The sequence below is a fragment of the Ammodytes marinus genome (assembly GCF_949987685.1).
Source record: "Ammodytes marinus genome assembly, chromosome: 8".
In the NCBI taxonomy this organism is placed as follows: domain Eukaryota; kingdom Metazoa; phylum Chordata; class Actinopteri; order Uranoscopiformes; family Ammodytidae; genus Ammodytes; species Ammodytes marinus.
The window spans coordinates 16,729,266-16,750,799 of record NC_137212.1 but is presented as its reverse complement, the minus strand read 5'-3'; the positions used below and the strand labels follow the sequence as shown (position 1 = coordinate 16,750,799).

The window sequence follows — 21,534 nt, the reverse complement described above, 5'->3', positions numbered from 1 at the left end:
GGATTGTTCCCCCCAAAACTGTGAAGGATTTGATATTCTCATGTTTTCTGTGTGGGATCTCTAGTTTACCTTTGACGGTGAGCTCAGCAGTGGACTGGCTGTCCTCAGTCTTGCAAGTGTATTTCCCAGCATCGCTGTCCTCTACGTTGTTGATGATGAGCTGAGTGAGACGTCTTTCCTGCTTCATCTCATATTTGTATCCAGGTTTGAGGACGACTCTGCCCTTCCTCCAGTGCACTGGAGCGTCAGGTTTGGAGAGCTCGCAGCAGAAAACGCCACTGTCCCCTTCCTTCACCTCCAGATTCTCCACCTCTTGTTTAAATGTTACAGGCATTGCTGGGGGAAAACAACAACAAGTTAAGCAAAAAACTGAAACTACGTCACCCTTATTTTGTGATACAAATTCCAGATGCTTTCCTATTAGATTTATTACAAATACTATGTTCACTTAAAATTGGAGTCAATGATTCTGGAGAATGCTACTTGTCAAAATCACTTCTTGTCAAAATCAGTGAATATTTCCTCACGCTACCTGTCTGTATGTGTGCGCGCTGAAAACAAATCCAGTGTTAAGGCTTTACAAATTTGCTAGCTACGGTGGGCCCCTTTATTTACATACCAGTTTACAAGCCTAGGCTGTGTACTAACACCAGATTTTTGGTGGAAACGGTTCTCAGGAGGAAACAAACCAAAACACTTGGAGTGGAGCTAAGAAATACCAGCATTTCACTGTAGATTACCGGAATAATAAATTGTATTAACTGATCAATCCAAGTTAAAAATGTATGGCAGCAACAGACCAGTGTATGTAGAGAAAAAAACAATATTGGGAGAATGATACCATTTTTAAACAAACCCAAAAATCGCTGACTTTGCCTTTAAGAAACCAAAAATCCCCTGGTGAACAGTGCCTCTCCATGTGGCTGCAGTGAAGCATACCTCTTACTTTGATGTCAGCTGAAGTCACAACAGTGCCAACAAAACAGCTGTACTCCCCAGCATCTGGTAGAGTTACATTTCTGATCAGCATCTCGGCCATCCTGCCTTCTTGCTTCATCTGATATTTTTCTCCTTCCATCAGAAGTTGAGCATCTTTCCTCCACTCCACCGGGAGCCCTGGTTTAGAGAGCTCACAGCGCAGCGTCGCACTGCCCTCCTCCACGGCTTCCTGGTTCTTCAACTTTTGCTTGAAAGTTACTGGGATCGCTGAGGAGTGGTTACCCAGAGAGATAAATCAAAACACCATAAGATGTGCAAAATTACTAGAGAATACTTTTTTTGCGTCACATCATGTGTAATGGCTCTCACCAGTGATGATGATGGTGGCAGTGGTTTTTATGTCTTCACAAACACAGCTGTAGGTGCCACTGTCCTCAGGCTGGCTCTTTCTGATAAGGAGCTCCAGGTTCGAGCTGATCTGCTTCAGCTGGTATTTCTCCCCGTTGGTCAACACATCGTCTCCCTTCTTCCACTGCACCGGAGTGCCGGGTTTGGAGAGCTCGCAGCAAAGTGTCACTCCGTTGCCTTCCTGCACCTGAATATTCTTCAATTCTTGAAGGAACTTAACGGGCAGTTCTACAGCAGACCATAGGAGAAATATTGAATAGTCTGTTGTTCTTTCTTTACTGATAAAATCAGTTGTTTGTATTGTGTTTATATTATACCATATATGTTTTCATATACTGTGTATTCATTAAAAACTAAAAACACTACGGCAAAATAATTCACTTTACCAAGGCGTATGTATGCAGTACTACTCACCATTCACGACTACTGTAGCTTTTGTCCTCTGTTCTCCGCATATGCAGGTGTAATCTCCAGAGTCGTCCAAACTGAGGTTCAAAATCTTCATCTCCACCTGCAGCTCCTTCTTCCTCATCTGGTATTTGTCTCCGTGTCTGAGCAGCTCCTCGCCTCTCCTCCACTCCACAGCCGGGGCAGGTTTGTCGAGCTCACAGCGCAGCAACACACCGTTGCCTTCCATCACCTCCTGGTTGACTAGTGGCAGCTTAAATCTCGGCGGTAACGCTGTCAACAGACGAAAAGCTTACAGTACATGAACAGCTAAATGGTGAGTTGCAACATTTAGCGTAAAAATTATAAGGGTACAAATATGGATCAATGGAGAACCAAGACAGACACATGACTAAGATAATCTCTTCTCAAGCAATATAGCTAAAAAGGGAAACACAGTAACAATGATCTGATCATGCAGGGATTCTATAACACATTTCCTTGTCTTCAGTGTGAGAAGGAACATATAAAAATATGACATGGAAGTGACAAGTTGTAGCGGTGACCTTACAGGCGACATGACAGGTACTTACAAGAAAATCTGGCATGTTCAGGGTACACAGTGGAATGGATGAAATGATAATCCATTATAGGTGGTGTTTTTTTTTCTTTTATGCCCATGTCAAGCCAAAAGTACTTTTCTGGCACAAGCTATTAAACATGTCACGTCACTTAAAGGTTTATTGCGTAACTTCTGTTGCCTCCATGAGTAATTCTGAGTAATTACAACAATGATTTTTCCTGCACCAGTGTTGGCGGCAACACCAGTTTGTAAACGCTGCCACACTGAGAAATACAGAGAGAGTTGTGTCGAGCTGATAGGCTTATCCACTTTGTGTCAACTCGTTGGGCAATGGCTTGAAAGTAACTGACATTCATTTATGTGTGAAAGTTACGCACTATAGCTTTAAGGGAGAAACACTAAACCTAATACTAATGCTAGAGTTTAGTTAGAACTGTGTGGGATGTATGTATAAAACGTGACTTCACATCTTATCACCCAGCTCATGAGAAATAATGCACAGAGAACCGTAACACTGTCATAAGCTGGATGACAGATTGGGTGACATGCTTTGAAACAATAAGCTCCCCATTGAGCTTAGATGAGATGGCATAATGGAGCTCACACAGTGCTACATGTTTTTGTTTTTTTCCCCCCTACGTTAGAGCTGACCTCTTTGACGTCTCCGCTCAGGTGATTCTGTTGAATACATTAGGAACATTAAAAAAGGAGGAAAAAATGTGTTTAATAAAAGAAGAAATACAGTATGACATATCCCAGGGAATTTTTAATCAAATTCCTCTCACCTTCGACTGTGAGCTCAGCAGTTGACTGGCAGTTTTTAGTCTTGCAGATGTATGTCCCGGCGTCGCTCTCCTCTATGTTGTTGATAATCAGCTTGGTGAGATGTCCCTCCTGCTTCATTTCGTATTTCTCTCCGGGCTTCAGGATGGCTCTCCCTCTCCTCCACTCCACTGGAGTTCCAGGTTTGGAGAGCTCGCAGCAGAAAACTGCACCCTCCCCTTCCATCACCAATAGGCTCTGGAGCTCTCGTATGAAAGTCACGGGAAGTGCTGTTGTGGGTATATTAGAAAATCATATATTACTTGATAGCATTCATTTGCAACCTGCTATTTCTCTTCAATCAAATTGAAGAGAGGGCTGAACCCCTTATTCATAGATGTTATTCTGTTGTTGCAATACAAGGAGCAGGCTCTTTAAAAACAACTTTGGAATAAGCATCAAATTTTGGTTTTTACAATATACAAAATGCAAAAACAGTACACATTTGAAGCAAATTAGATCTGTAGTTAAGTCATGCAAGGTCACAGGTGTGTGACACTATGAGAAAGTCATGGACTATTTAAGGGCGGCACACATAATAACAGATTTTTACATTTTATCCTCAAAATGTCAAAATTATAACTATATAACAATTATTTTAAATGTACTGCAAAAATATTATGGACAACATGTATTCTATTCAATAGACTGATGCATTTCCATGGTTCTTTGCCTGCTTTAAACTTACATTTCACTCTGACCTCTCCTGTGGTCTTCTCATCTCCTGTGATGCAGCTGTACTTCCCTGCATCTTCTGGTTGGACGTTGAGGATTGTAATCTCAGCCATCTTTCCTTCTTGCTTCATCAGATACTTTCCTCTAAATAACTCCTCAGACAGCACTTGACCCGCTCTCTGCCACTGCACCGGGACTCCCTTCTTGGACAGCTCACAGCGTAATGTCAAACTGTTGCCTTCTTCAGCCTCCTGGCTCTTCAGGCTTACTTTAAACGTGGCAGGAACGGCTGTTGTAACACAAACACAAACACTGTTATACATGTAAAGAGGCTAGAATATTAAAAAAAGCAATTCACAGGTGGCTCAATACACTTCTAGACAAGGGTCAGTCACCAATAAACAACAGAAACAATAGAGTATGCACACATTGAACATACCGATAACTTTAACAGTGGATTTTGTCCTCTGCTCTCTACACACACAGATATAAACCCCGCTGTCCTCTTGATCAGCGTCTCTGATGATCAACTCCAGGAAGGAGTCCCTCTGCCTGATCTGGTACTTCTCTCCGTTCTCCAACAGATCTCCCCCAAGCCTCCACTCCACCGGGACACCAGGTTTAGAGATCTCACAAAGCAGTGTGATGATGTGTCCTTCCTCCACTTGGAGGTTCTTCAGCTTTTGCTTGAAGGTGATGGGAATAGCTGAAAGGCAAATAAAAGGTTAAACAAAAAAAAAGAATGATAACAGAAAAAAAAATTAATGAACAATGCATTTTTTTTGTGTTTTAACGTGCTTTTTTGCTTTCACAGAATATTGCGCTTTGAACCAGTAAAGAGTATGCAAATGAAGTTTAGCACCATGCTAAATGACAGCATTACAGAAGCTATAATCATATTTCCAGATCTTGAATGCTCAGCTCTTTACGGGCTGCATAATTCTGCATCTAACCCAGCATATTTACACTTTCACTAACTGCCCATATACTACAGAATAAACCCCTTACCATTAACAGTCAGAGTTGCAGTGGTCTCTATGTCTCCACAGATGCATGTGTAGATATCGCTGTCCTCTGGTTTTACACCCAAGATCCTCAGTTCAATCAGCATGTCTCTCTGCCGCATTTGATATTTCTCTCCATTCCTGATCAGTTCATCCCCCTTCTTCCTCCACTCAACACTGGGACCCGTTTTAGATAGCTCGCAGCGGAAAGTCGCGGTGTTGCCCTCCTCAACCAGCACATTCCTCAGCTTCTGCTTGAAAGTGACTGGGAGAGCTGAGGGTGACCGGAGATTGAGATAGATAATCAATTATTGATGAAGAACTATGGCTAATCATTAACTTTCAAGTATTTGTCAACATGTCATACCAGTGATTTTGACCGTGGCGGATGTCGTCTGATCAGCACACATACAGCTGTAGACCCCACCGTCCTCAGGCACAGGCTTCCATATCAGAAGCTCCAGAGAGGTCTCCCTTTTCCTTATCTGGTATTTAACCCCATTGCTCAACAGCTCATGTTCCTTACTCCATTTGACTGGAATACCAGGTTTAGACAGCTCACAGCGCAGTATAACATTGTTTCCCTCTTCTGCTTGTATGTTCTTTAACTGCTGTGTGAATGTAATTGGAATAGCTGGAAAACAAGAGATTACTTTCTAATGAATACAGTAAGGAGCAAGGTGAAACTGTGCACAGTAAAGCATTGATGAAAAGATTTAAAACATGGGCATGCATTTAAAAGAAACAGCTGCCTGCCATGAGCGACCTCAAACAGCACCTGATACATGTTCTACACATTTTTTTTCTGGGTAAAGGTTAAAACTCTTTTCAGTTATGGTTGTACTTAAAATGTTCATGTGAAGAGTGTGAGAGTAGGGTTTGTTGAAACTGTCCACTATGAATATTTGGTGAGACTACAAAGGAGAAAAATTACTTGTAAGGACTACATTTTGGCTAAATTAGATTGGGAACCAACTTGGGAAAAGTTAATGACATACCCTGTACTTTGAGGCTTGCAGTAGTGTGATGATCTCTGCACTGACAAGTATATTCTCCTGAGTCCTCAGGCTTCAGTGATCTGATGATGAGGGAATTGATTGTCCTCTTCTGTTTCATTTGGTACTTGTCTCCAGGTCTGATATTCTCAAAACCCCGCTTCCAGTGGAAAATGACCCCAGGCAGAGAGTATTCACAGGTCAGGGTCACTGTCTCCCCCTCCTTGGCCTCCACTGTCTTAAGTAGCTGGATGAACTCTGCTGGGATGGCTAAAAAGACAAAGAAAATCAGTCACCTCTCTCTGGCCTTTAATATGGGGCTACAGTATGCAATTATAGTCCTGTAATAACAGTTAGAAAATGCTATGTATACCTTTGACAGTTACAACAGCTCTAGTTGTAACAGATCCAGCACTGCACTCGTACACTCCAGCATCACTGTTGCAGACCTCCCGTATCGTCAGCCGAGCCTCACAGTCGGAACGACTGGCAAAATATCTTGAGGAGTTCCACATCAGGCAGCCATCTTTGTACCACAGGATGTGACATGGCTTGGAGGTCACACAGAACAAAACCAAACCCCCTCCTTCAATAGCCTCACAGTCCTCTAGCGCTTTACTGATGGTGGGACGCCTCTCTGGTAACGTGAAGAGATGAAGCCAAATCAAGACCAATTAACATTAATAACAGTATAAAAACTTGTCAGATTTAAGCCTCACCTCTGACCAACAGCGAGGCGTAGGACCTTTTGTCCCCCGCTGAAAACGAGATAGTGCCTGTGTCTTTGCGGGCAAGCTGCCGAAACGTGAGGGTGTGGTATCCTCCAGGAACCATCTGGATCTCATTGAGCTCATTGGTGTACAGTAGAGTTTCGTCCAGGTACCACTTGACCCCGACGTATTCGCTTGGACAAATCTGACACCTGAACATGACTGTGTCGCCCTCTAGACACTCAACATCCTCCAGTTCATCCAGGATCAACACCCTCTGACCTGAGATAAACATGTCACATATAGAAATGTCGAAAATCACATAATCATCGCATACAGAGGCTTCCAAATCCTTTCTAAATTTTCAGTATTACACTCAACAAATATTTGTTTGAGGGGTAATTGGGGCAATAATAGTATACAGGAAGGATACATTATTTTGCTAACATGCGTCATCTGTTAAATAATATATTGCAATGCTGTTTGTATATATCACATATTAATTGAATAATGGAGCCCTTGAAATTAATGTACTTTATTTAATGCACAGTGATTAGCATATTATTTAAGTATATGTGGTGCAATTCCCAGGGTTCCTTACCCTGCACAGTCAGCTGTGCCCGGCTCTGCATGGTACCGACATTACAGATGTAAATATCGGTGTCCGATTTCTCCAGACAGGTGATGGTCAGGGACAGCACCACACCCTTCTGTCTGATGACATACTTTTTACCAGACCTCAGCTCCGACATGCCCTTCAGCCAGGTCACCCGCTTGGCTGGCCGCCTAGTCTCACACTCAAGAGTGACTTTACCCTTTTCCTCGCCACGCGCTTCCGGCAACTCCCTTGCAAACGTGTGCTGGAGTTCTAAAAGGAAAAATTAAGTTCAGAAAAATCGAGTTTCACATTGAGTATCGCAAGGCTGATCCATATTTGTTTGAGAAACATTAGATTGTATTGTTTATGGCGACCATCTAGCATTTACTTTGAAAGCCCTCACCTACCTCTGATCTCCAGCTTGGCACGTGAGGCGATGCCGTCGGCCTCACAGCAGTAATCTCCAGAGTCTCTGATGGTAGTATTCCTGATCACCAATCGCACCAGGTTCTTCTCCACACTCATCTCGTACCTAGGGCTCTGCCTGATCAAACGGCCATCTTTCAGCCAACGGACGGTGGCTTCAGGTTTGGTGATCTCACAGCTCAGCTCTGCATCCTCCCCCGGCACCGCCTTGACATTCAACATGTCCCTGTAGACGTGCACTGGTCTCTCTAAGGAGGAGGGATGCATTCATTCACAATTAGTTTTTTTAAAGATGTATCTACTGAATAGCATATTTCAAAAGTAAATGTAGAGGCATCCACACAACTAAAAAAACAGAGCTGATAATTTTATCTAACATACAGTAGGTATTTACCTTTAACAAAGAGCATTGTCCTACAGCTGAGGTCTTTAATTGTAAAGACCACATCTCCAGCGTCAGTCAATATAGCATCTGTGATGGTCATCTTATACTTGTGGCCATTGTTGATAACCTGGATACGACCATTGGTGACCACCGCCTCGCCGTTAATGGTCCAGGAGGGCTCATCATCGAGGTCATGAGAGAGGTGACAATCGAAAGTGCAGTTTTCACCTTCCAGGACAGATGTTGTCTTCATACGCTGAACAATAGTGAAGTGTAAGTCTGTAGATAAACAAACAACAGAAACATATAATGGAATGCCAAGTCGCATACTCTTAGTTTTAAGATTTTTTCAATCAAGGTTTAAATGCATTTAAAGTTAGCACTGCTTTCAAAGCTTGGCTTTCAAGGTGTAGGGCTAGTCCCAAAGAAACTAGAACATTTCTTCCCTCTACTCACCATGCACAGTAACTTTAGCCTTAGTCTGGCTGGTGCCCAGGTCACAGGTGTACTGTCCAGCATCATCCTTGCTCAGGGAATGGATGATCAGTGCCATGGACTTCCCAAACTGGAGGATCTCATGTTTATCGTCAGCGGTCAGGATCACACCATTCTTCTTCCAAACAGGGGTGACTGTCTCCTTGGAAATTTCGCACTGCAGGCAGACTTCCCCAAGCTCTTCTCCTACCGCATCCTCAAGAGACCTCAGGAACACTGCTGGACGCTCTGGAGCCAAGATCATTCACAGTGTTCATCAAAAATGAATAAATAGAAACTAAAGCATGATTTTTTTTTAACTCATAATCATACACTTCAGTTATTCCCCCTGCTGACCTTTGACCTTTAGGGTGGTTGTCTCAGAGAGAAGGCCTGCTTTGAAGGTGACCCTGCTCTCCTGTGGCCGCAGCTTCTTAAATGTGAGGCTGTGCATAGTGCCCATGTGCTGGATCCGGTTGATGGCGTTGGAATAGAGGCGGATATTGTTGAGTTGCCACTCCACGTTGGCGACCACGTAATTGAGCTCACATGAGAATGTGGCAATGCCTTCCTCCTCAATTTCTACTGCCTCAAGGTGTTTAACCAACTTCAGCGTTTTGACTAAAACAAAAGGGGGACATGAATTATGCCAAATCATAAACTGGACTAACATAAAGATGCAGTGTGGTCTGAAATCGAAAGATCATGAATATCCAATTCAAGTGTTATCACTTTATATCACACCTCACCTTTCCACAAAGTTTTTCAAACCTACCTTCTACCTTAACATGTGCTGTGCTCTGTGAACCCCCAGCCATGCAGCGGTACTGTCCAGCATCCATCCCTGTCAAGCCATGAATGGTCAGCTCCGCTCGCTTCCCATCTCTCTTCATGCTGTACTTGTTTGTGGTCTTCAGAGCTGTACGGCCTTTGAACCAGCGCACCACCCTGGGAGATGGAGCGAACCTACAGCTCAGAGTCACAGAGCTGTTCTCCTTCGCCTCGACATCGTCCAAGTGACGGGCAACCTGAAGAGGCCGCTCTGGATGGAAGACATGTAGAGCCACTTAATGAAACACTCAGGTAAAAAAAGTATAAATTAATTAACTTCGCCCATTTTATCTTTTACTGTATCACACAAAATATATGGCACTTCCAAGCTTATGTAAGGCATAAAGCAGTACACAATTTAGGAAAGTTTGCCAGGCCACTGCCTGCTTTGAGAGATATTCTTCCTCTGAAAAGTTTTATAAGCATTAATACTGTACAAACAAACCAGATTTTGTCATTTTGTTTGTTCATATGTTTTGTTTTGTGTATTGTAACTGTCAGCACATTTAATTATGTGTGCAGCTTTTGAGTCTAAGACAAATTTCCAAAAGGGGACAATAAATTATATTGTATTGTTGTCATACCGTACCGTCTCATAATGAGCTATTTAATCTAACTGATTTGTAATGACTTAACATTTGTGTTTGTGCTCTGGGGATGCTCCTTGCTGTGACAATGCAATAATTAAAGAAGTCAATTGTGCCTGGACATATACACATTGAACATAATTCCCCCAATACCCGAAGAGTTGAGGGTGCATACAGATAAGGCACAGTATCACCAGGTGACAACTTAAAATAATTTAATTATCTCTTCCGTACTCATACAACTCACCCTTGACAGTAAGCTGAGCAGTGGAACGACTCTTGCCAGACACAAAGACCACTGGGCCGGACATGGAGCTTTCTGTGGAGGTGAGGCAGAGGCTGTGGACGGTACCCTCCCTGTCGATGTTCACCGCTGCACTGAGCTCCAGCACCTCACCATTCAGGGTCCACCGGGGGGCCCTTCCTGATTTCAAGCTGGTCTCCACTTGGAACAGCGCTGGCTCTGGCTCCATCACCTCCACCGAGCTCATCCCTCGCACTATTTTGATAGCCTGCTCTGAATGGCCAGCCACAAATACACATTACCACCACTGATACATCTCCTGCCTCGGAAAAGCATACGTACTACAGCATTGTGACTGATATGATGACTGTGACAGCAAACATCCCACCTTCGACCAGAAGCTGACAAGAGGTTTTGTCATCCCCTGCATCACAAGTGTAGGTGTCCTCATCCGAAGAGCAGACGTCATCAATGGTCAGTTGCCTGTAGATATCCTGGCTGATTAGTTGGTACTTCTTACTGGGCAGGAGCTCCCGTCTGCTCTTGTACCACCTGACCTGAGCATTTGGCCTTGACACCTGGCACTCAAGCAGACCCCGGTGGCGATACATGGCTATCTTGACCTTCAGAGGACGCAATATCTGGACTGGGAGCTCTGTAGGAGGAGGGAACAGGCTGTAACCCTTCCATGATCAAATGCGCTCTGATATAATTTTCATCCATAAATCCATGTTTAATCATGACATAAACCAGTCTTGCGGCTCACCTTGCACTGTGAGAGTTGCATAGGATGAGACACGCTCTGCAGTGAATCTGATCTCCCCAGCATGCTCTGGCCTGACTGACTTGAAGATCAGGGTGTGAGTTTTACCTGCAAACAGTAAGCAAGGTTTATTGTACTTACATTTTCTTTTTAAATATTGTCACCTAGGAACTCTACAGTACAACCACCCAGACCACTCAAACACACCTTACTGGAAAGGTGAATGTGCAATGAAGAAAGCACTATGGAGTATTTATAGTCTTTTGGCTTTAGTTTCTGTAGATCCTTTCAGTTGGTCTCTTACCATCGTGTCTTATTTTAATTTTGTCCCCATGTCGAATTCGGCAGTCATCTCTGTACCACCGACCATCTACATCAACCTGGTTGACCTCACACAAGAAGTTCACAAGTTGACGCTCCATTGAATCGACATCCTCCAGCTCCTTCTCTATGTGGATGTCCCTAGCTGGCAGAAGATAAGCAAACCATGATTGTGAACTGGCAATGCAACCAAACAGAACTTTATGAGCCTGCTTGTCAGATCGCTTCTTGATAGTCCAGAGATTACATTTCCACAAGACATTCATAAAGGTGATGAGTGTCTGATGTAGCTGTTCACAAAGTTTACAATGTTCATCATCTTAATTTTGTGTATAAACCTGCTTACATTGACTAATTAGCAGTACACACAAGATATAGGCTTACAGCTTGGGCGGATGAGAATGTCAATACATTTGTAGGTTCATGAAAACCATGTATCAGAAAGATAGATACTCTAACCTGATGATGAAGCTAGATGAAAGGTCAAGAGGATCCAAATGTGAACAATTTAACCTCTACTGATCACAAATGTCCATAACAAGTTTCACAGAAAACCATCCAGTTGTTTCAACAAGGTATACGGTTCTTTCTGTGTTATTATTACTTGTTGACCACAAAAATTAACAAAACAACTCTAATTCATCGACATTTTCCTCATGATCACATTTGAAATTACTTTATCCTATCATTCTAATTTGTACAACTTTTACAGCTCTTGGCTTTGACCTGAGTTTAACCTGACATGTCCATTCCATCCGTGTTAAATACTGTGGCAATAGGAAGTAGCACAGCCCTTTGTACCACCTTACCTCTGACACTGAGTCTGCCTGAGGTCTGAATGTCTTTTGCCTGAAAAGAATACAGGCCTGCGTCTCCCAAAGCCACCCTGTTGAGTGTGAGGGAGTGTTTCTTCCCATGGGTGCTGATGCGACAGGTAGGTTTGGACTTCAGCTGCATCCCGTCTCTGGTCCACACACCCTCGATGTAGGCCAGGTTGAGAGTCACCTCAAAGGGGCAGCTCTCACACTCGGACACCTCCACATCCTCCAAACCCTTTACCACCTGCAGACGGTTCTCTGGCACACACACACACACACACACACACACACACACACACACACACACACACACACACACACACACACACACACACACACACACACACACACACACACACACACACACACACACACACACACACACACACACACACACACACACACACAGACAGACTAAGCTTACAGTATTTGCACTGCATAAACTATGCTGGAATGTACAACTCTATGTGAGAAGGGAAATTACTTGCAGCAGCCACTATTCCCCCAGGCTTGTTGTCTCCCATGCCGTCTAATCTTCTCGCACTGTGATGGAGAATCTTGTTTGCTTGTTCTTGTTTTTGTTTTTAAGACAGCTAGCACAGAAGAGCTACAACCACTGTATAATTTGAAGAAAAAAAGAAGAAAAAAAAGATTGTCGGTTGCTCGAAGAGAAATAATAACCTATTTTAAAATTGTTCTGATGTTTGACAGTAACTACATTTCACATGCCAAACTAATTCCTCTCAGGCAAAAATGTTATAAAACCATCACTTCCAAAATAGCAACATTGTCAAAATGGATACACATGGCATCACCCTCATTTGGCTGGTCCCTGATGGAATACTGGTCCCCCTTAGTAATGGAGAGCAGAGTAATCTCTGTCACCTCACTTGGCTGAGCTCAGCAACACCAATATAGACACAGCTGTGATTCCACCTCCATCAGGCAGCGCACACTTGACCGAAAGGAAGGGAACAAATGAGAGGCTAGACGAGAACTGCCATATACAAAACCAATTGATATGATATTTGAGATTGTGAAAGACTTTTCAGAGGCAGGCTCCTCCCACTACCATTAGGAGCATGAGGTCATTCTGTCGTCCATCATCTACCAACTAAAAAGGAATTTCATAATGCATCACACAATGACAATACACTTGCCAAACATTATCTAGATTGCCTCTAGAGGTCTTATGAGCATATGATAAGTTGAATTAGATCCTCACTTAGATGACATTTAAAATGAATAAATACCAAGGAAATTAAAAAGAACACATTCCTAATGGCACCGTATACACCCATTTAGACGTTTCCCATTGCTGAAACTTACATACCTTAAAACTATAATCTTAAATATAATTTTTAAAAAGTAATTAAATATTCATTTCTTTCTTTGCATATTTTTTCAAAAATAACTTGAACGCTATACCAAAAACATATTAGATTACATGCAGCATTGCACCCACCTTCCTCTTAGACAGGTGTTTTCTAGAAAGAATAAATCCTTACCAATGTAACGCCGATGGCTAGAAACAAAAGAATCTTCACCCAAAATGAGAGCTGGATAAAACATCCAACATGGCAACAGATCTTTCCGATACTTGTTTTGTTTCTCACAAAGCCTTTAAGATTAACAACAAACGTTTAGCCAAAGGAGAGCATTGTCAGGCTTGCTAGCAGAGTCCCAGTCACCAATTCAGACGGCCTCCAGTGCTTTCTTTTTTTCTTTTTCTTTTTTTGCTTTGATGGAGTATAGTGCTGAACAGCTGACATATCTCTCCCCACATACTATCTTCCAAAATAGCCCCCTGTCATTATGAGTGCAAGGGTATCATTGGTATTGTGTGTGTGTGTGTGTGTGTGTGTGTGTGTGTGTGTGTGTGTGTGTGTGTGTGTGTGTGTGTGTGTGTGTGTGTGTGTGTGTCAACTCATGTCCAACCCTCTATTCTAAACAATCTAAATGTATACAATAGGTTTAGTGTGTTTGATGGTTTTTCTAGTGTGTATGAATGGATGAGGCACAAGCTATTACTTGAAAGCGTCTTGTTATTTGCCTTCATGTTAGATGTATGTCTGCATAATTTTTGTTTGCACATGAATATGAATATGATGTTTTACACACATTTTTATCAAATTCACCACCACGTTGCTCGCACACAGGTCTAAGATCTCTTCTATTGACATAACTGGTCAAAGACAGAAGAAGAGCATTCTGTGCATTGTAAAGCGGATGTAGAATAATCACGCTGTCTGCAATACTGACCCATACCTGTCAGTTGTCCTAACCACCAGGTTAGAGAGATCAATGTGTGTGAAGATCCATAGGGAGTATCCAACACTGCTGTAGATGAGATGTCACAAAAGATTAAACGTGAGGTAATCAGAACAAACAAAGAAGTGGTTTGCTTCCTATGGTGGCTGATGGCTCTCCAATTGAAAAAAAAAGAAAACATTCAAAGCAATACATCAGAATTCAGATATCAATTACAATCTGGGACTCGCATACATTACTTGATCTTCCTACATGGGATAGGTTGGGGTATTGTGCTTATTTGCATGACAACAAGAGTATTAGAGTCTGTGGGGTTCCCTCAACCAGACAGCAGGACAGGACAAAGCCACCACTAGCCAGCATTGTGTTCGCCTCAGTTTGATGGACAGCTCCATGTGCCACGAGTACCCTTAAGTCCAGTGAAACCTATCTCTGTGCAGTCCTGATGGGGCACAAAAAACAACTTGTCGTCACTGAGAGGATAATGGTAGCTGCAGAAGCAGACCATTCTCATTTTACAAAACAGCAGCAGTTGCAATGGTTTTTATTTGAACATTTAAAGGGATACATTTTGGTAGACCAGGAAACTTTTCTCTTATGTATCCCCAACAGAACATGTATCTTATTGGATTAAAATTTGGGATACTTTGATGCTAATTTTTTAAAAGGACTGTCATATCTCTCAAAGTTTCAACAAATAAGAGATCATATTCCGCCACAATGAACACACTCGAAAGAACTACTTCAGATCTTGAATGTGGGACTTCCCGTGTCTAGCATCCTATCGTTAGTGCACACAGGCTAAAAATAAAGTAGTGTTTAAGGAACCCAAGGCAATGTGAGGATGTGTTGGGTGAATTTAGAACTTGACAAAACAGCTGAACACTCCACCTAAGCCGCTGGATCTGTGTTTGGAAACACTCCTCCTCCCTTGTGTCACATTTCCTCTGGTCCAGACTCTGTATGCTTACACCGGACGGCGTTGACGATATAAAAATGTTCAACGCATATATTCGATCACAAACATCTGCCTACTGTAGTCATCACTAAAGGGACCAAAAGTTAATTTCATCCAGATGTACAGTAAACGACCTTGGATGCCCTTGACTAGCAAACACAAAAGAGTCTTGGCATGTCTAATTGCAGCGTGGCCTTGGGTCTGACAATAGCCATATTATATAGCGTGTTGGAGGTAAATGTCATCCATATAATCAACTCAAAACATTATCTTTTGACAATCGAGGTGAGTATTATACAAGGTTTATAATTAACAGAAAGTGAAAGTGGAAAACAGAAAATAATGCTGAGATTTGATCAGTTGCAAGAGTAGAATTAGAAGTACTATTCATATCATCTTTGAACAAAATTATCATGGTGTCCTACTACGAGGAACTTTTAATATGGAGGTCACAAGACAGGAGTTAGCACCCTCCCATATAGACTGCACAAAGTCCTATTTGAAGTATGGGAGATGTGGCATTCTGTCTCCTTTAACAAAGTTAAGTAAAAGGTTCAAGAGGCTTCCATCATGATATTGTAATATATTTTATAATATACTAGCAGAGAAACAAACAACAAAATATTGAATGCTTTAATTTATTATTTATTTTGTAAGAAACCAATGAGACAGTCATCAGAAGGCAATTCCCATACAACTATTTACCCCCATTCAGTTGTGTGATAAATAACACAATGACAAACTTATTTTTTCCCTTTCTTCTTCGCATCTTTTCCTTTAGCTGGTGCTTCTTCTTCTTCCTTCCCTGTGGCAGCCTTGATCCTCTTCTTTCCCAGGGGGGTCTTTGCATACCAGTTCTAGTGATAGGCACGAGAAAAAAACACATAATCAACAATAGAAGTAAAAAATTAATATATAACAAATGTGGCCATATTATTAAAATATATTTACAACAATGCAAGATAATATTAAATGTCCACTGCACTTTAAGGGCCTCTTCTTCTTCCTGAAACACAGGGTCAATCTTGGCTAAAGGAGTAACAAACTCCACAGCAGTCAGCGGTCTGTTGGCCTGCTGCAGGATGCGACGCTTGGTGACGATGCTCTGGATCACCTCGATCATGTGACCTGGCGTGTAGCCGTCAGAAACCTTTGCAAGAGAGCTGAGGTCCAGCGCCTTGGTTACTTCACCTCCCTGATTTTTGATCTGTTGCTTCCAGAGGACTCAACAGAAACAGGGTCAAATGTCATTTTGTACACCAACCACCAAAGATTGTTTGATTTATTTTTTATAATATTAAAAACTTTAATTGTGTCAGAATGTTTCCTCTACTTACTGTATCTTGAGCCATAGTCAGGTCTTGGAATGAGGATGATTTTGCTGTACATTTTACACAGTGACTTGATATCAGCACTCAGTGGGTCCTTTGTTGTTCCTATAATCAGAACACGATCCTCCCCTTTGATTAACTTGAGAGACTTGGGCAAGTCTTTCTTCAAGCGTTTGGGATCTAACTGCAAACATACAGATTGATTTTAATTATCAAACAAATAGATAACTGAAACATTCAAACAATTGATTAGGTTGTTTGGCTTTTGTCTCAGTGCAGAAATACCTCTTTTTCTTCTTTGGGAACTTTCTTGTAGAACATTTTTTCTGCATCTTCAATCCATATTACAGAAGGCTGCAGCAACCTTGCAACCTGCGTTGAAATAATCATGAATAACCGTATTTTATGCTGTCTGGCCGAGCCAAAAGGTCAAAACCTGCCAGAGGCACTTACATAAAATTCCTCAGGTTTCACTAAGTTAACTTAACTTAAAGTTTACTAAGTAAACTTAAAAAATACCACAAACTACTGTGGGAGAATATTCCCTGATGCAGTTTTTGGGGATATTTGGCTTCCAGTACTTAGTCAGCCAATCTCTAATGAGGTTTAGTCAGTGTTACACATATTGGTTGGTTTGACAGCAATTAACTTAGATTAACAGCTAGCATTTTCTTGAATGGCACTGGATTCTATTAAATAGCAGTGTGTTACCTTAAACACCATGTGCAGCATCATGGCAAGGCCACTCTTGCCTGGGTACTTTCCTGCCGTGTTCAGGGGAGACAGATCGAACAGGTTGGCACCTGTCTCTTGGCAGATTGCGTGGACCAGCATCTTCTTACCTACGCCTGCCGGACCTGCCAGCAGGATGGCCTTTATAAGAGGAGCCTTCTCGTGCAACACCTGAGAGCCTGCACACACCACACATCTCCTAATCAAACCGCAAACAAAATATTCAATTGAATTTATTCTAGAGAAGAATCGAATTACCTTCATACCTAATGGTAAAATTGCATACAGAGATAAGACCTGTCGCACATCTGACAATGATGGCATGGGTTCAACGTCATTTTGCCTCAGTGTGGTTCCAAGGTAGCTATAATCACCTGGGAATGGAAAGGAAAGACTGTTAGACATACATTTATCTGTATGTGAATATGTGGAGGAAATGCAAGTTAGGAGCTTAAAAAACGATTTCCTTCCTACAAGATGAATGTGCCATTAACAAATTGTTCATTTTGACTATTGTTTTGGCAGGCACGCACCAGAAGGGGGCAGCACATCACCATTGGTTAGTTGTCAGTTAACTTTACTATTACAGAGTACTTAAACGGGAGAGTTGAGTAGAGTCTACTAATTGATTCCAATTAGATTAAGAGCTCACATGCAGTCAGTTGTGATCAAAATATCACAAATAATCTTACCCAAGTAATCCTGCAGCCTAACATTTTTTGCCTGTTTCAGCAAACCCTGTTCCACAAGCTCTTGACACAGAGACTCAAGAGTCCTAGTAGACACGAATAGATGATGAAATAGATATTAAATCCTGTATTTGCATAGACTCATTCATTGAATTCACCCAGCTGTTGACTCACCTGTCAGATGTCAAATCTTTCTCCTTTTTTTTCTTCTTCCCACTCTTAGATCCTTTCTTTTTCTGTCGAATGAAATAAAAATCATCAGGGCACAGTAATTTTAAACTCTGTCTCAATCTTTCAGACATAGGGATCTGATTTTCAATGTATTTTTTCACTAAATTACCTTGGCATTTCCTTTGGCTTTACCACCCTTGTCTTTATCAACAGCGAGCTTCCATTCAGCCAACTCTAGTCTCATCTGCTCATCCACCTGAAAGAAAAAAGAACAGACCCATGAGCACCACTACTGGTGGGCTGCTGTTATGAGCTCTAAACACCACTGACTCTGCAGCTAAAATGGGAAATTACAATCTTTCTGTTGGCTTGGTTGAATTCCTAGAAAATGTTATTTGGACTATTTAGTGCCTTAAGATGTTTTGTGCACCTGCAGTCGAATCTCTGCCTCAATGACTTTCCTCTTTTCTTCCTTGATCAGTTCCACGTCGTGCCTCTGTTTGAAGTTAATGGACTCATTGCGGTTTTGCCAAAAATCTGATGATGATAAAAATTCAGTTCAGGCTTTTTTTTGTGACTCATTTATTCAACTATAACTTTGCTATACACTGGAATTAATGTTTGAAAAAAACATACTCTCAAATTGGTTTTGAAATGAATAAACTCTTCAAGCATGTGTTGGCTTTTACTCATTTAAACTCTAACCAACTGTGAACCAGTAGATCTACTGTATTGACCTGTTTTTTTTTGTTTTGTTTTCAAACATACCTACAAAGGTTTTGTTTCCCACTTCCAGGTCTGCGAGAAAAGCTGAAGGTAGCATCTTCAAACCCGCCTCCTCTTCCTGTGGTTCACAATAAAGTCAGATTGGTTCACTTATTGTGCAGCATGTTTGTGCGAGCAAAAAACAGCTTACAAGGATGGATTTTAATAAGTTAAATCCAACTTTTTCCATAATCATACCGATTTTGAAAAGGCTTATATCAGCAGCATTTACTGAATTAAACACAGAATCCTTTAATGCAGCTATGATCCCTTACTTCCTCATCTTTCCCCTTTTCCTTCTTCTCCTCCTTTCCTTTTGGTTTGGCATTGGATTCCTCCTCTTCCTTCGCAAGAATTTCTTCCATCAACTGAAAAAATGTGTGCACATTAAACATACATTTTCTTCTGCAAACATCTGCAAAAATATGCAGTAAATCATACTCTTGATTTAGGGTGTATTTTACCTGCTTCGGATCCTTTTCAGCAAAAATTATGGATGAGCCACCGTCCTCGTCATCTGGGAAGTCTGGAAACGTTCCAGTGGCATCACTATTTTTAAAAAAAACAGAGAAGAGAACAAAACTTGTTGATTAATTTCACTGAATGTGGAAAGGCTCCACTGAAATAATCCTAAACATAACAAGCCCCCTCCCTCTGTGCCATCTTACCGGCATTCAATGAACCACTGTCGGATTTGGTCTTTCATGGTCTTGCTCATGTCATGACCCTCCACTTCTCGTAGTTGATTTGATACAGCCACTACTGACTTCCAATAGTCTTCTTCGTGTTCCACCTGTTTACTCCGTGTGGAAGCTTCACTGGCCTGGGCGGTGATTTCTGCAGGACATGGCACCTTGTGTTTTGGATCAATGGCCTAACATGGGAGTGACCAAACATCTCAAAAACCTGCAATCCTTAAATTGCTGCAAGCTCTCAGGGGGAAATTACAACACTAAGTGGTATATTTATTATTGAAAAGAACAATAAAATATTGCTATAGTAAAGATCACATGATAGAGTTGTTCCTTTTTAAACATTAACAAAGTCGAAAAAATTCCAGAATGTCTGGCTATGCTTATTCTCAAGGAAGACAAATGATGACATAAGGTCAAAGAGTATAAATAAACCATTCAGCATTTGGTTTGATTTCAAGATGTAGGCTACTATTTGTATTTGAAAAAATAAATAAATTGTAAAGCTTATTTTCCAGTTCAAAACAAATAACAAAACAAAGTGCCAACTTGACTCACCATTCCAAGAAAAATCATTTCTTCATCCCGAGCAATCTTTGCCCTCTTCCTCTGGATGTAGCCCCTCCACACCTGCAATTTCATCACATTGAATGATTAAACAAGCCAAATGAAGGAGGCAGAGAAAAAAGCATGCAGTATAATGTTGTTGTTGAACACAGTACCTTTTGAATGGAGACTGCGGCCAGCTCAATGCCAGCTGGTCCAGGGTCCTTGGCCCTGTACATCCTGTTCATATTTTTGCTCTCTTCATTCAACTTTGCCCTAAGACATCCTTGGCGGGCCCTCTCCGCCACTTGGATGATCTTAATGGCCTCTTCTTGACTCATGTCTTTGGTCTTCTGAGGCTGCAGGGACACAGTTTTGTTTCCAAGTTAAATCCCATGTATGTTAAACTTGTATCCTGATAAGCTTTAATATGTTACATAACTCATAAATTAAAAGAACAGATTCAGAAATTAGAAAATTCAAAGGGCCTGCAGACACAGGCTTTATTTAAGATACTTCTCAACTCACTGGGGTCTCAGTAACCTCCACCATTTTAAGGACATCTGTCAGCATCGTCTTTCGTTCTTGGAGCTCCTTGTCACGATCACTGATGAAATAGCGAGGGATAGGGATCTCAAGGTCTGCCTAGTGTGACAACAAAGAAAATAGCTGTAGTGTTATGTCGCAAGTCAATATTAGTTTGTTCAGGATACATTCAGCAACCCAATTTTATCATACTTGCTCAGACAAATATGAAACTCACGGGTGTAAGCTTCAAGTCGTGAAGGACATCATCCATGAAGTGGTACTCTGAAAACTCTTTTTCCACCATTTCATTCTTCAGCTCCAACACCCTCCCCACCACACCGTCCAGTATGGCCCGAATAACCCGTCTCTTCTGGGGGTGGAGCACCTGGTCATAGATCTTCTCCAGCTGTCTGAAGATTTGGATGTAGCGCACATAAAGCATTGCCAGACGCTGGAAGAACACTACCCTGTCCTTCTCTGGGCGAGGGGGCTCTGCAGGCACTTCCTCGGTTAGTAGACGTCCCAACTCTAGCTGGGCATCTGCCCACAGCTGGTTGTATGTCCTGAAATAGTGTACAAAATCGTATAAGGTCCAGGATGGGGAAATCTGAAAACTTAATTGATGGCAGGCTATAGTATCGCACAGACGTTTTATTATTGTTGCAATCACTGATGCCACCTTACTGACTTTTTTAAAAACATTCGTAACATGTTTTTCTATTTGTAGTGTTGTTTTGGTGCTATAATTAGGATAAACATGTCCGAATAGCACGGTTGGTCAGGTGTCAGCAACTACTGTCTGATTCCTAACACAAGAAAATTAATATTACTTTTACGTTTTACGCACAGCATGAAAGACGGCCTCACCTTTTCCTAAACAT

General features: G+C 41.7%; 2 protein-coding genes across 2 annotated transcripts in view; both read right to left on the bottom strand.

Annotated features, from left to right (window-relative positions):
- The window catches only part of obscna (obscurin, cytoskeletal calmodulin and titin-interacting RhoGEF a), a gene marked incomplete at both ends in the record, with an annotated part of 41,061 nt that extends 28,567 nt beyond the window's left edge, over positions 1 to 12,494 (bottom strand). The window contains 24 exons of the mRNA XM_080032815.1: positions 70 to 336; positions 940 to 1,206; positions 1,309 to 1,575; positions 1,762 to 2,028; positions 3,103 to 3,369; positions 3,828 to 4,103; positions 4,254 to 4,520; positions 4,823 to 5,092; positions 5,186 to 5,452; positions 5,817 to 6,083; positions 6,187 to 6,450; positions 6,533 to 6,805; positions 7,125 to 7,391; positions 7,529 to 7,795; positions 7,942 to 8,211; positions 8,389 to 8,655; positions 8,764 to 9,027; positions 9,182 to 9,448; positions 10,072 to 10,341; positions 10,457 to 10,723; positions 10,835 to 10,939; positions 11,136 to 11,297; positions 11,962 to 12,228; positions 12,455 to 12,494. Coding sequence (XP_079888941.1) covers positions 70 to 336; positions 940 to 1,206; positions 1,309 to 1,575; positions 1,762 to 2,028; positions 3,103 to 3,369; positions 3,828 to 4,103; positions 4,254 to 4,520; positions 4,823 to 5,092; positions 5,186 to 5,452; positions 5,817 to 6,083; positions 6,187 to 6,450; positions 6,533 to 6,805; positions 7,125 to 7,391; positions 7,529 to 7,795; positions 7,942 to 8,211; positions 8,389 to 8,655; positions 8,764 to 9,027; positions 9,182 to 9,448; positions 10,072 to 10,341; positions 10,457 to 10,723; positions 10,835 to 10,939; positions 11,136 to 11,297; positions 11,962 to 12,228; positions 12,455 to 12,494 — 5,932 coding nt within the window. The remainder of the gene's footprint in view (positions 1 to 69; positions 337 to 939; positions 1,207 to 1,308; positions 1,576 to 1,761; positions 2,029 to 3,102; positions 3,370 to 3,827; positions 4,104 to 4,253; positions 4,521 to 4,822; positions 5,093 to 5,185; positions 5,453 to 5,816; positions 6,084 to 6,186; positions 6,451 to 6,532; positions 6,806 to 7,124; positions 7,392 to 7,528; positions 7,796 to 7,941; positions 8,212 to 8,388; positions 8,656 to 8,763; positions 9,028 to 9,181; positions 9,449 to 10,071; positions 10,342 to 10,456; positions 10,724 to 10,834; positions 10,940 to 11,135; positions 11,298 to 11,961; positions 12,229 to 12,454) is intronic.
- A 3,448-nt stretch (positions 12,495 to 15,942) lies between these two features.
- Positions 15,943 to 21,534, bottom strand: LOC307254423 (dynein regulatory complex protein 11; the record flags this gene model as incomplete). The annotated part of the gene is made up of 19 exons (XM_080032814.1): positions 15,943 to 16,056; positions 16,185 to 16,423; positions 16,537 to 16,714; positions 16,816 to 16,902; positions 17,242 to 17,441; positions 17,529 to 17,636; positions 17,955 to 18,037; positions 18,126 to 18,187; positions 18,292 to 18,378; positions 18,553 to 18,659; positions 18,891 to 18,966; positions 19,163 to 19,255; positions 19,352 to 19,436; positions 19,556 to 19,761; positions 20,138 to 20,209; positions 20,302 to 20,484; positions 20,654 to 20,770; positions 20,889 to 21,216; positions 21,521 to 21,534. The coding sequence occupies 19 exons, from the start codon at positions 21,532 to 21,534 to the stop codon at positions 15,943 to 15,945; spliced, it is 2,439 nt and encodes an 812-aa protein (XP_079888940.1).